Raw genomic sequence first — 14,332 nt, 5'->3', positions numbered from 1 at the left:
AATTCCTCCCCTTGCTTTTCATTGTACTTCATCTTAATTACCATCCATTCTTTATCAGATGCAGCACAAAAGAAGGTTAAAACTAAAGGCTGATTTATACTTCTGCGTCAGACCTAAGCCAGAGCCTCTACGCTATAGACTACGCGTTGGTTTTATATATAACAAAGCAGAATTTTAATGTGCTTATTTGGTGCTCAAGAAACATTCTTATTAATGTTGTAAACAATTGTGCTGCATAATGTTTTGTGAATAGCATGATACATTTTTTCAGGATTTTTTGGAGAAGATTCAAACGAACAGCAATTATTATATAAAAATCTTTTGAATTTGAAATCTTTTGTAATGTTATTAATGTCTTTACTCTCACTTTTAATCAATTTAATGCATCCTTGCTGAATAAAAGTATTAATTTCTTTAAAAATATATATTTATTTATATTATTTATCATCACTGTTGCTGGGGGCTAATTAGGCCTTTAGGGCGTTTGGTGTGTGTGTGTGTGTGTGTGTGTGTGTTTCAGTGTGTGCCAGACATCCTGATCCCTAATTCTATTCATTAGTATGATAAGATAGAGTCAGTTGGGCTCCTCTTCAGATCTGTGAAAGTCTGTATGTGTGTGCGTGCCCATTTGCCAATTGGAGGTTATCAACCCCCACGCTCCGTACCCAGTGCCGTGCCCCAGATGAAAAGCAGAGCCGCTCTGCCCGGTCAGGGTCTTTGTTCCTCTATACCAGAGATAATGAGAGACATTAGCTTGCTCTTTTTCATTTGCCTCTCTTTTTTTTCCTCTATGCACACACACTTGCACACTCATACACTCTTTTCTATCTCATCCCACCCCCATACAGCACCCAAACACTTGTTCTGCCGTTCACTTATTCACACTCATTCAGCGTATAATGAGACTGAAGCCCATTTTAAAAATCATCCTAAGTCTGAACCTTTGCCAAACTGATTTTTTCCAGTCCTTCAAAGGCATCATTCCCTCTGACTACCTGTCATTAAATGTACAGTACATCTGTGCCAGGATAGAAGGCTTTGCACTTTATAATATCTATCTGTCAGTTTGTGTTATTTCGATCATAAACCATTACATGTGGTTATTCTTGCAAATGGTGTGTTTCCATGTGCTCGCTAATTTTATACTTGCCTCTAGCAGTCTCTTAGGCAGAATGACCGTAGAAATCAGGGTCAGAAATTAACTTTTATATTAAGGGGCATATTTGCCCCCTGCATTTGATTTTAGGTCATTTTTTTACCTTTGTAAGGGTACTTTTTATGATTACCTCATTTAATGTTGAATCTTATTCAAACTCACCTGCTTATTATAACTTTCTAGTATTTATGAAGACCTTAGGTGTGTTCGATTTGTAGCGGCGCTGCAAAGTAAATCTCATTTACATTCTGCGCTTTGTTTATCATTGTTGATTATTTCTTGTTTACTGGTGACTAATATAATATGCATCTGATTGGCCGTCTCATTCATAGACTCAACAGAAGTGTGTGTGATTGGTTATAATTCTTAACAGTGCAAAAATAATGTTTAAATGAAATGTTTTAAGCAATGCAAGCAGATCTTAATGAAATGCTGCAATCAACTCTTTTCATTCATTTTCATACTTGAATTGTGACAGTTGTAATAGATTTAGTTTAATTGTGGAGGGACAATTATATATATTTTTTTTTGGTAATTTTGGTGGCAAATTTCCTGAAAGTGTCAGGAAACTGTTGGAAGGAGAGGAGAAATGTGATCAGCATTGGATTAAACTTTCTGGATCACATGGATAAACCACTGCAGCATGGCTCTGAATTACTTGAGCTCTCTAATATGGTGAATTTATGTTTGTGTGTTTGTATAGCTACACACATATCTTGTTCTGGAGCTCTTGCGAGGTGGAGAGCTGCTGGAGAGGATCAGAAGGAAGCAGCACTTCAGCGAGACGGAGGCTAGTCGTATCATGCGCAGACTGGTGTCTGCCGTCAGCCACATGCATGATGTTGGCGTGGTGCACAGGGACCTCAAACCAGAGGTACAGCACGCCACAACACATCCACTGTCATTATCGTAGATTTACAACCCACGTGTCACAGAGGACTCTAGGCCGAGGTGCCCCAAATTGCAGTTTATTATCGTAATAATTGGCAAGTCTTGCTAAATTAAAAGGATATGTTGTCAAAAAACATCTGCATTAAGTTTATGCTCCTCAATATTGCTTGTGTTTCACTTTGGTGAACAGTGAATTAATAAATGTTATTGGTAAACTACTGTAATAATAAGATTGTACTGCTTTAGGTTTTATTTTTCTGACTGTGTAATGGAGATGTTCTTCAGTTTCTCTTTTCTCTTCGTAGAATTTGCTCTTTACTGACGACACTGAGAATTCAGAGATAAAAGTTATTGACTTTGGCTTTGCACGGCTCAAACCCCCCGACAATCAGCTCCTGAAGACTCCCTGCTTCACTCTTCAGTACGCCGCACCAGAAATCCTGAACTACGATGGTTACGATGAGTCCTGTGACCTCTGGAGTTTAGGAGTCATTTTGGTAGGGCCAGTATTCACATTGTAATTGTCATGCTGGTATAGTATTTTATGTATGGGCACTAGGAACAGATTTGTAGACAACTGCCCAGCAAACACAGAATGTTCCCGAATCCCACGAGGTTATTTTTTTTTTGGGAACCAAACAAGAACGTTATAGGAACGTTCCATGTAGGTTATTTTTAGGTTCCATTTTTATAACGTAAAGAGAATGTTCCGGGAATGTTCCCTTAACCCCAAGGGAAAGTTCTAGGAACGTTCTGGGAACCAAAAACTAACGTTCCCAGAACCTCATTTTGTTTGCTGGAGGACAGCAAGGAAGCTCACTAGGGTTTGTCTGAAGCAGTTGTGTTCACTATAGAGTGCTTCTGTGATGACGTATTTTTGTAGGCCAACCCGGAAGTTTGCATCACCCTGGTTCTTTTACCGAAAATCCAGTAGGATTTTTCCATTGGCTTTTAGAATAATTAAGAAAACGAGTTCTGTGACGAACAAACGTTTATGATTCTTACACACCTTGGTCATTATGATAATCTTCACTAATGAATAGACCTTTTAAAAAACTTTTTTTTTTCTAAATACAATCCAAATACAAAAAAAAAAAAAAAGTGGACTAGTGAGTAGATGAGTTTACTTCAAGTTCCATTTGGCCACTTGTTAGATCTGCCTTTTTCAAGACAAGTAAAAAAACATATATATTTTTTTTCTATATAATATATCTATATATCTAATATATCTATACATATATAGATATATTTTTTTGTAGAAGCTTGTGTTTAAAAATACTATAGACCTTTTCTCAGGTATTTGCTAAAATGCTTACCCATTTCTTGGTTTTGGCCTACAGAAATATGTCATCCATGCTTTAATGGCAAGTAATAAATGTGACCCACATCATATATACGTGAATATATACGGGTGCTTCTGTATCCACAACCTTTTATCCTGCTTCATGTAGATTACTTGCTCATTTTGGATATGAATCAATGTCTTGCTGTTCCTGACACTTATTCAGTTGAACACAAACAAACTATCAAGCCCTTTTCCAAACAGCTTAGCATTGCTGATCGGAGTCATCACAGCTACCCTTAAGCGGAAGATTTCAGCCAGAACGTAATAGACAGAAAGATGAGAGGAGATAGCTAGATAAGCCTGGGGGAGATGTCCAAAGCTGAGTGATTTTTCTGGGTCCATTTCTGCCTTGCTCTGTATTGAGAAGCATGATGTGACTGGGGGGGAGAACAGAGTAGTGCAGCCCAGTTTGACATGATGATCTCTGACAACCTGTGAGCTGAAAGACCCCCGAGCTCTGCGAAGCACGTAGAGAGATGAGAGCTTATTTAGCTGTGTACATGTTCTCTATTTTATTTCACATTGCTAAGGATAACATTTTATCTCCAATATGATTATATTGCACATTGATCAATTTCTGTTGTTTTTAAGAGCGCTGTGCTGTACTCAAATACAGACGAATGGAAGAATGCACATTACATCTGTCCAGCACACAATGACTTTTGCAATGTTTAGCTAAAACAAATAAGTCTTGAGACACATTTTAAACATGTTGATGAAGGGGGAGGACCCAACGGACTGTGATAGGCTATTTTATGACCGAACACAGAAGGTACATTACCTTTAGTTTAAACATTAAGAGCCATGAAGTTAGGGACAGCTAATGGATACATTTAAGAGACCTGTATGTGTGATTTCAGATTGGCAATAGCTCTAAGCTGGAAGAAGCAACTCTTCAAAACAGCTTGTGAAGTTTAAAGGCTTAATCAAACAAAACCTTTTGGTTATGTAGATGACGATGATGTGTGCTGTCCTGGAACTACAAATGAAAATGGCCTTTGGCTAATTCTGCCACATTTGCAGTAATCGTATGTGCGCAGTCCCTGCTGAATATAAATAAATAATAAGTGATGTAAGCTGATATAAAACAGAATGATTTATAATATAAACAGTGTCTTTAACCCTAAAACCGTATTCTGGACAAATAATGGGCAAAATAGTTTTGATTTATTTTTTAAAAAATACTACCCTTGATCTGAGCGGTACAAGACTTGGCTACTTTTCCTAAGTTTGCCTCCTGAACACACACAATTTTTTTTTTGACTCAGTTCTACAATGTTAAGTGGGTGAAAAAATCCTTAATCTTGTATTTGGGTCAAAAATGGGCACCCATAGAAATGAATGGGAAAAAATTGTAATTTAGAGCATTCTAAAATAAGCCAAAATAAGACACTGGGTGACCGCAAAGTCACTTCATCTTTAGGTTTTAGCTCTAAGAACTTATTGGATATTTTAATGTAGTTTAAATAATTAAAAAAATAAAACATAAAAATAAGCATAATTTACATAGAAAATACGGTACTTTTTGAAGTAAATAAATTCAAAAATACCTCCAAAATAAAAAAAACTAAACATAAATGGATAGATAAAACTTTATCGAAGACAGTGATATAACATTTATAATAAATAAAAATGAGGATCACACCTGAGTCCTCTGTGCCCACATTTGTCCACAATTACAGGATTAAGGGCTATAAAGTGAATACGTTTTGAGGGCTACACATCATCCTGCCTATCAAAGAAAAGTGTTTAGTGCCAGTTGTGGAGGACTATTCTCCTCCATATCAAAAGTTGGTATTTGGAAAATAAATTAAGTCACTTTTTTAATTTCATGTTTACTTCAAAAGTTAGATACATTTTTGCATCATCAGCCTAACTGTGAATACTAATTTTTTTTTAATGAACCCAAAGAGAAGCATATATGAAGAAAAATTAAATTGGTCCTGGGATAGAACCTTGAGGTACCTCACATTACATTTAACATTTTGTTGCAGTACACCATGCTATCTGGCCAGGTCCCATTTCAGTGTCAGGAGAAGAGTCTAACGCACACCAGTGCAGAGGAGATCATGAGGAAAATCAAACAAGGAGACTTCTCTTTTGAAGGTGAAGCCTGGAGGAATGTGTCCAACCAGGCCAAAGATCTGATACAAGGTGAGATACAGCTAGAGATGTTTAGAGGTAGTGTAGATAAGAATACATTTGTTAAAACTAAAATATTAATGTGTGGGCTACGCATGGTACAGAGCTGCTGACGGTGGACCCTAACAAGCGGATAAAGATGTGCGGCCTACGCTATAATGCCTGGCTGCAGGACGACAGCCAGCTCTCCTCCAACCCTCTTATGACCCCTGACATCCTGGGATCTTCTACCAGATCAGTGCACTCTTGTTTCAAAGCCACCTTCAATGTAAGAAAAATGGAAGGAGGCTAGAAAATAAATATTACAACATAAAAAGAGTAGATGGGTATGGATAAATGTTAATGATAAATACATAATTTGTTTAGGCATACAGCAAAAATTCAATTTTTGTAGTGTTCAGAATAAAGCTTGAATCTTTTTTTTAAGCAATTTACAGAACATGCTGACAATGCATGTAGAAAATTTGGATATGTGCTTAGCTTGTATTATTTTTTAATTACAGTTTTAATTTGAATAAGAAATAAAATAATAATAAATTATTATTATAAATTATACAGTAAGCTTTGTATATTATAACTGAAATTTTTGGCAGATGCTGATATGGTCTTCCATTTTTTTTCTTCCCCAGGCCTTTAATAAGTGTAAGCGGGAGGGTTTCCGACTTCAGACGGTTGACAAGGCTCCTTTGGCCAAACGCAGGAAGATGAAGAAGACCAGCACCAGCACAGAGACCCGCAGCAGCTCAAGCGAGAGCACACACTCCTCTTCCTCTTCCTCCCAGTCTCAGGATAAGACGCCACCGGGCGGAGAGACGGCCATCATTCCCCAGGCATCCGTGAGCACGCCTCTCACTCTGGGCCCTGACGTGGAGCCTTCTCAGGGCGAACTCCAGCTTACAGAGTGATAGGACATAACTTTCCCACTGTCTCATTCTTTCTCCTCACACTCTGGCAAGGCTGTACAAGTCCAGAATTTGCATGTGGGGACCAACTCAAATCCATCATTAGCAATAGATGCACACCATGAGCGCTGAAGACCGAGCTGGTGTGAACTTCTGGCTCAAGTTCTGCATGGCTGAATATCACTGCGTCCAGTCCAGTGTCTCAAACACAAGAGAGAAGTTCACTTTGAGGAGCATCAAGACCTTCCACTGATGGAGAAAGAAGAAAAGCCGGCTTGTGCAGCGTCCTGACAGACCAGGCGCTTTGCTTTAGGCAAAAAAGATAAGGAATATGTATTTTAAATATAAATAGAATTTATTTAAATGGAGAATTATTGTTTATACAGACTTGGTATATAATAGAGATTTGGTATATTTGACAAACTGGTAAATGGCAAATATAACAGCTCTATTTGTGCTGGGAGCTTTATGGTGTTGATTCATATATTTAACTTTAATCTTTGACTTCTTCCAGAAGATTTTACTGAAGTAGCAACAACTAGGTGTAATAGTTTCCGTGTTGTGTGTAAAACTCTTGTTCATGGGCAAGGTAAAAGAGACCGTTTGTTTCACATTTATGTGTTATTTGAATTTACTGTTGAGATACCTTCCTCAGGTTATTTATTTGTTCTTGTAAACTTGAGCTAATTTCTAAAGACAAGAGTTGAAGACAAAGCCACTGGCTGAAGGTGCGGTCACATTTACCCTTGCTCTGTGAAATTTTGAAGCTGAAATCCAATTTTGTATTTGGTTCAAGCATTGGCCAACAAGAAACTGCTTGGTTTGAAAGTGACTTCTGTATGAGCATTTCTTCGTGCATCGATACACTATTGACAGTGGACAATGGAACAGAGAATTTTTTGCTGAAATTTTGCAAATGTGACCACGCCTTAAAAGAGAAATGCTAGAGGTGTTGACTTGTACGTTGGATTTCGTTACTCTAGGTTTTGAGTATAATATTAGGCTGAGCATGAATCTGCCGATAGATGTTTAAAGTCGACATGAATTCAGAATAGACCCATTTTAAATTATTAATGCTCCTGGTTCTATTGTGGACTATTCTTTGGTGCATGTTATTACAAAGAAAAAAAAAGTTTTCATAGTTTAATAAAAATGTATTTATTTAAACTTCTGCAAAGACATTTCTATTCCAGTAGCATCACTTAGGTTACCCAGGCTATTGGATAACTCGAACCAGTAAATGGCTATTTAGCTGTAGATTTAGCAAACTATCAGGTTTCTATCATGGCCTACTTTCATGATCCAATCAATTCCTGATGGATAATCTAATTTCTTGAAAAAGCGCTACATAGAGGAAGTACAATGGGTTGCAATTCACGTAGACTTTAAACTATGCGTCTGCAAAGTTTATCTTATCTTATATATGATAACCATGACTGCAGGCCACATTTTAGCCTGAAATGAAGTGATATGCCAGAAGACATCTGTGGCTTCCTGTTTGATGGTGGCACGTTGTGTTTTTTGGCCGTGTGTTAGTTGACTGAAGCTTCAAAACAGGCTGCGGTAGAGCCTGTGGTGTTTAAAACGATGCGCTTGCGTTTTTTCATCTTTGCATCGCCTGTTTCACAAACACAAGAGTTTTTGTGACACTGAGCTGAAATCTTATAGTACTCAAGTCTGGACAAGATCAGATGTCATCAGGAGCATTTGAACAGCCTGGACTCAGACTCGAATGAGCTGGTCTTGACTAGTGATAGAAAATGTGGTCTTGGATTTGAGTGTGAGTCTATACTCGTAAAAATAAGTTCCAAAAGGGAGTTTTCGCAGCAATGCCATAGAAGAACCATTTCGGGTTCCCTAAAGAACCTTTCATAGCTCTTTTCCACCAGAATAGTTTGCGTTCTCTGAGCCAGAGCCTTTTCTCGGCCAGGCGAACTGAAAACTGGCCACGTGTTTCCACAGACCTGAGGAACAAACAGTGATGTAATGCTGCTATTTGTTGTTTACCTGACTATAAACAGTCTAAAATCAAACAGTGTGCATCCGGATGTTTGTACAGGCAGTGCGGGACTTCTGTTTTGCTGTTCACAGTACCGGTAGTGCGTTTAGTGTATCGGCAGCTTGCATAAATTCCTGGTACTATCATCTGTCCTTTTTGGAGATGTATTGAAATGATTCACTCGCTCTGCCGCACGCGGGTCTCTTTTGCGTGCAGTTTTATTTATTTAGATATAAAGACCAATGTAGTGCAACATTATTGCATTGCTCAACGAGATTGCCATAGAGTGACAGCTATTCTTTGCTACGGTTCTCCGGCTCTGTTGGAGAGCAGCAAGTTTTTAGGGCCGGAGTTGAACCGATCTTGAATGGAATGGTTCAAGAATGGACAATGGCCGGGAACCCACACCGGAACCATGCCGGTGGAAAAGTATGAAGAACCTTTTTCCTCTATTTGTACAATGTAAAGTTTCTAAAGATGTTAAAAGTTCTTCATGGAAGCATGGATACACAAAGAACCTTTACTCTTAAAGCTCTCAATTGAGAGGCTTCATCCTTTTAAGGACACCGACTTCAAAGGCCACTTCTTCGAAGGCAGCAAGAGCGTTGTTAAATGAGACGGCCTAGCCTACGGAGGATTGTTCTTGTCGCTTAACAACTGTGACAGCTCCTGTTGAAGAGTGACAGTAACTTTTGTTCTGGATTTTTTTTTTTTTAATTATATTTAATACAGTTATAGTACAAAGCAAGGTTCACAACCCGTCTAAATATGTTCACCTTGGTCCATTTCTGAACATAATAAAAAGTAAAAACTATATAAAATCGCATCTTAGATGTACCATTTGAACTTATTTGTATACATTTTTTGGTATTTTAAAATTTATATTAGAGTAAGTTGAAAACCCAATAATTGCATTTAACAGTGTAATTTGGCAATTTCTCTACAAAAAAATCCCGTTATCAGCGCGCAATGAATTCAGATGTAGGCTAGGCAGCAAAGGTCCGACTGAGACGGCCTAGCCTACGGATGATTGTTTTTGTCGCTTAACAACTGTGACGGCTCCCATTGAAGAGCGGCAGTAACGTTTTGTTCTGGACTTTTTTGAAAGTTAAATTTAATACAGTCATAGTCTGAATACAAAGCAAGGTTCAAAACCCGTCTAAATATGTTCACCTTGGTTCATTTCTCAACATAATAATTATATAACCATTTGAACTTCTTTATATACATTTTTTTGGTATTTTTTTAACATTTGTATTCGAGTAAGTTGAAACCCAATACTTGCACTTAACAGTGTAATTCGGCAATTTCTCTCCAAAAAATCCTGTTGTTACCAGCGCGCAATGAATTCAGATGTAGGCTAGGCAGCAAAGGATTCATGTGTTCAGTCCTTCATTGCTCGTGAAACGAAGGACTCATACGAAAGAGTCTTCGAACTTTGACGCAATCGAACTTCGAATGCGGCGTGTACAACACTGCTGAGCTGTGTTTATGTTGTATTTTCTATTCGGTGGCGGCGGTCTATAGTGGAAAAGGAATGATTTTATCTTTGGCCCAAAAGGACCCTCTGTATTATTCAGAGCATTAATCTATAATTCATTCATATCTTGCTAGCACTACGAAACTATTTGAAAGGCACTTGAACTATACATTGCTATGCAAAGTTATTTTCTTCCTTTCTAATTTTTGTCTCTGTTCATATCCTGAAAGACCTTTATGCATTAAATAATAATGAATATAAACGGTGCCTCATCATCAGGGCGAACACACCTGCCATTTTTAGGGACAGTCGGAAGGCTCTGGTCTCTAAGTAAATCATGCCACTTGTGCACTAACCGAGACAAGACATCATATTGAGCGTTTCAATGGCGAGGGCTGGATCAGGACCCAGCGGCGGGTGCACGCACACACTCAAACACACACAAACTGGTGCTCCTGCCCACTCGAACCAGGGCAAAGGACAAGAGCAATAAGAACAGCAGGAGCTCGGCTCACTTTCATGTGGCTGAAAGCTGCCACATTTGGCCTCTTCCCCATCACTGTTCTCCCTGAAGCTCCCTCATTACTGCCTCCTCTTTTTGTCGGGGTGTATTAATAGAACAAGAATGATGGGAGGCCGAGAGAGTCCTACATTGAACTCTCCTCTGGGAGTGAAGCTTTATTAGATGATTTGCTGTGCTGCTGTTTGTCCCACCGGCTCTCTGCGTCCAATTGCTCAAACATGGAGCTTGCTTTACGGTCTGATACGGTTTTAGGGGGTTTTTTGTTTTAGTTTGTTTTAGCTGTTATGAGATTAAAGGCCAGACATGTGGTATTTCGTTTAGCGTTTCTAAAAGCGTAGCGAGCTTCGGCCCTTAAACTGAACTCACTCCTTTGATCTGTGCACTTTGTTTTTGTTGCTCTATTTTTTAGTGCTCTTATTTTTAGTGCTCTTGGGTTCTTGTAAATTGTGTTGGTCTGGTTGTGAAATGTAACAGAGGGGCCCTGTGTGCTTGTATCTGTGATTGTGGGGCGGCTCATCTGCTCGTGGAGGTGGGGTGATTTGACTTTTTAAACTCCACCTTGGTTTGTAAGGGTTAGTGGATTTGAAGACTTGATGCTGGAATGGAAATTGATTTTTTTTTTATTTCATGGAAACTTGTTCCCACTCTGTTTCATGATATCTGTAGAATTACCTTGTTTTAGAGGTCGCTATGCTTGTGCTGTAAACATTCTTGAAATGTTATGTAACCCACCCAAATACAACTTTTTACATTCTTTCTGAAACACTATCTATCAGTATAAGTTTTTTTAATAAGAAATTAATAGTTTTATTCAGCAAGGATGCATTAAATTAGTCAAAAATGAAAGCATTTATAAGACTACATTTTGTTTATCAAAGAATCCTGAAATGATGGTTTCTACAAAAAAAGTAACCAACCAGCACAAGTCTTTTCAACATTGATTATGATAAGACATTATTATTAATGTTCCAAATCATTAGAATGATTTCTTACTTAAGACTGAAGTAATAATTCTGAAAATCCAGCTTTACAATCACAGAAATACATTTTATTTTAAAATATTTTAGAGGGTCTTGAAGTAGAAATCAGAAATTATTGTTGTTAGCGGTGGTTGTTAAGTGAATTGCAGCCAGCAACTTGCTCGCACGCACTCATCTCATGCGCACGTGCTGTTAACGTACAAGAGGCTGCACGTGATTCAAGGCTTACCTCGCCCTCGATATCTGCTCACAAACTTTATCGTTCTTCACTTAGTTAGAAGTAAAAAGAAGTTGGAAATACCTTTGCACTGCAGCGATACAGTTAACAATATCCAGACGCATTTTTTATTATTATTATTTTTAAAGTTTCGCTACAAGCTGTTCACACATTGGCAATAAAAAAAAACAATTAACACGTAAAAAACTAGTCCTGCAGTCCGTAACTTTTGACGCTCTAGCGGTTATAAACAGTTCTGCATGCGTCTTGCGGAAGAATTTTAGCCGGATCTACTTCTGTCTATTTATGTCCATACCTAGACTGTAATGGGCTACTCCGCAGTGGTACGACCCGAACCATTCTAAAATAGTCAGAATATAAACATTTATTATAGGTGTACCGTAGTGATTCAGGATAAGACAAAAACACGGTTTGGAAAATGGACTCATGATGTACTTTAAACATTCAATCATTCAATTAAAAAAATAAAATAAAAAAATACTGACCTCAGACGAACTGTAGTGTATGCAGTATTATTGTCCACTCTATAATATATTATGTAATATATTCTATATATATATATAGAATATATAATATATTCTAAAACATTGAAGTTACATTAAGTCTGAGGTATTTATTCAGTATCATTTAACAGTTTAAAATTGAAAATGGATTATGTGAAAATTAAATGAACACAGACTGTACTGTACACTGTTTCAATGTATTGTTTCCAGCTCTGGCCACTTTCCTGTAGCCTGTATTTATTCTAAAAGCATCTGTGTATGTCAGTGTCTTGTCTCTTCTCCTGAATCTATAGACAAGGGAGTTTATAACTGAATAACTGACATATCTATTTTATTTTTACCAAAGACATGATTTGTAGCATTGACATTTTTTGAGCATACCCTGAGCTTTAATGTTCTTTGTAGTAAAGTCTTTAAAAATCTGTTGGTTTGGTTAGGTTCTTGTCCACGCGCTTCCTTCCTCCAGCATTTCCTGCTGTGAAACACATTTATAAATTATCTTTGTTATAAAAGTCATATTAGGAAGCAAGCATAGATAACTAGTACAATCCCAGACTTTACTTTTTTTTCTTCCGTCTGACGTAGAAATGGACCAGGTAGGCGTACTTTCATTGCACTTTCCACAAAGACACCAAAAGCATAGTGCAACCAAAAAGCATGATACAAATTGTACATCTTACGTTTCTGCTGTTTACGGGCTTATATGTTTGAGTTTGATAGTGTTACTGCCAATATACAGTAGACTAAGCCTACATTTTGTGTCGCAGCAAATTTAGATATTGTGATCGTGATGATCTAAAATTTAATGTTTTGCAAAGATGCTCATTTGTAAAATATGTATTTTTGCCGTTTATTGTCCAGTTGTTGCCGCACAAGCTGCATTAAATCTCGAAGGGAACTTTGAGTAAATCGATGCAAAGATGATTTTCACAGGCTGTTTTCTTACTAGTGTACAGCCAAACGCTGCCAGCAGACGGCGCTGTTTACACAGATTTAGATAGCCTGTTTGCATAGATGGCCGTTTCTGAGGGTGTAGAAGAGCTTTCCTGTCTTTAAACTCTGTATTTGTCTTCACTGTGCAAGTTGTTTAATGTTAAGGCATTACATGAAGACAGATTTGAACATAAGACCTGAATAGATTATCACAAATGCATTTTTTAGCTAACTAGCTGGGCTAGAGTTTTAGCCTCATTAATTTATTTAGATTGAATTATTATTAAACTATAATGCTTAAACGCACCAAAATAGTCCTATTTATAGTGAGTTGTAATGCTATGTATGTGTTTTGTAAGTGATAAGCCATATCACCACACAGTATGACACTGAACCCTATTGATGTGTCCAGTGCTTTGTTTTTAAGATGATACACTTTTGAAATAAGAGGACACAATATACATTAAAAGGTCATATTTTCAACGATTGTGTGTAATATTAGTCCATTATGTTGATACAAATGCGAGTGTCTTGCATGAGTGTTTTAGTCTCAGATGAGTTGAATCAACTCATGTTTCTGACTGATGTCAGAAAGTGTGCTCCTTTTTACTAAATGGTCTTGTTAACTTTTTTCCCATTTGTTTTGTGATTCAAAATATGTTTGAGTTGGTTGTTAAAAAAAAAATAAGGGCTTAAAGTTTTACTGAACAAAGAGTAATATAATTTAACTTGTCACAAAATGGAATAAAACCTCTAAATTCACATAATGCTTGTGTATTTATTCTGATGTGCTTTTGTAGAAATGAATGTTTTCCTATATTTCTATATATTCCTATATTTATAGTTTGTGTTATGTTCTCAGTATTGGCTACAATATTCATCCATATTCTCAGTATTATCCAATGTGTGCGCTTTTAATTGATATTTTATTTTACATAACTTATTTAGTATTGAATTTATTATGCCTTTGATTTTAATGTTTAATTTAGTTGTAAGTAAATTGACAATTTTGTGAAAACGTAAGAAATGGCAAAAAAAAGAGCAAAATTCATGTTTCATATTTTCCAAATAATGTTATAATGTTGAATAATTATTGTAATTTTGTGATACATCATGTTAAAATATAATCTTGACATCCCCAAACTCTTTGTTTACTCAGATTATTACATATATGCAAAAAAAACAAACAAAAAAAACAAGCAAACAAACTGAAAAATACACATATAGAGGCCTATATATT

General features: G+C 37.0%; 1 protein-coding gene across 1 annotated transcript in view; it reads left to right on the top strand.

Moving 5' to 3' along the window:
* Positions 1 to 12,105, top strand: part of rps6ka5 (ribosomal protein S6 kinase A5) — a 29,356-nt gene extending 17,251 nt beyond the window's left edge. The window contains exons 13-17 of the mRNA XM_039667309.2: positions 1,860 to 2,030; positions 2,353 to 2,544; positions 5,387 to 5,546; positions 5,639 to 5,802; positions 6,164 to 12,105. Of these exons, the coding sequence (XP_039523243.2) occupies positions 1,860 to 2,030; positions 2,353 to 2,544; positions 5,387 to 5,546; positions 5,639 to 5,802; positions 6,164 to 6,439 (963 nt within the window). The 3' untranslated portion in view covers positions 6,440 to 12,105. The remainder of the gene's footprint in view (positions 1 to 1,859; positions 2,031 to 2,352; positions 2,545 to 5,386; positions 5,547 to 5,638; positions 5,803 to 6,163) is intronic.
* Positions 12,106 to 14,332: the final 2,227 nt, after the last annotated feature.

This window comes from Pimephales promelas, chromosome 15, assembly GCF_988280905.1.
Source record: "Pimephales promelas chromosome 15, fPimPro1.hap1.1, whole genome shotgun sequence".
Taxonomy (NCBI): Eukaryota; Metazoa; Chordata; class Actinopteri; order Cypriniformes; family Leuciscidae; genus Pimephales; species Pimephales promelas.
This window is presented reverse-complemented; position numbering and strand designations above follow the sequence as displayed.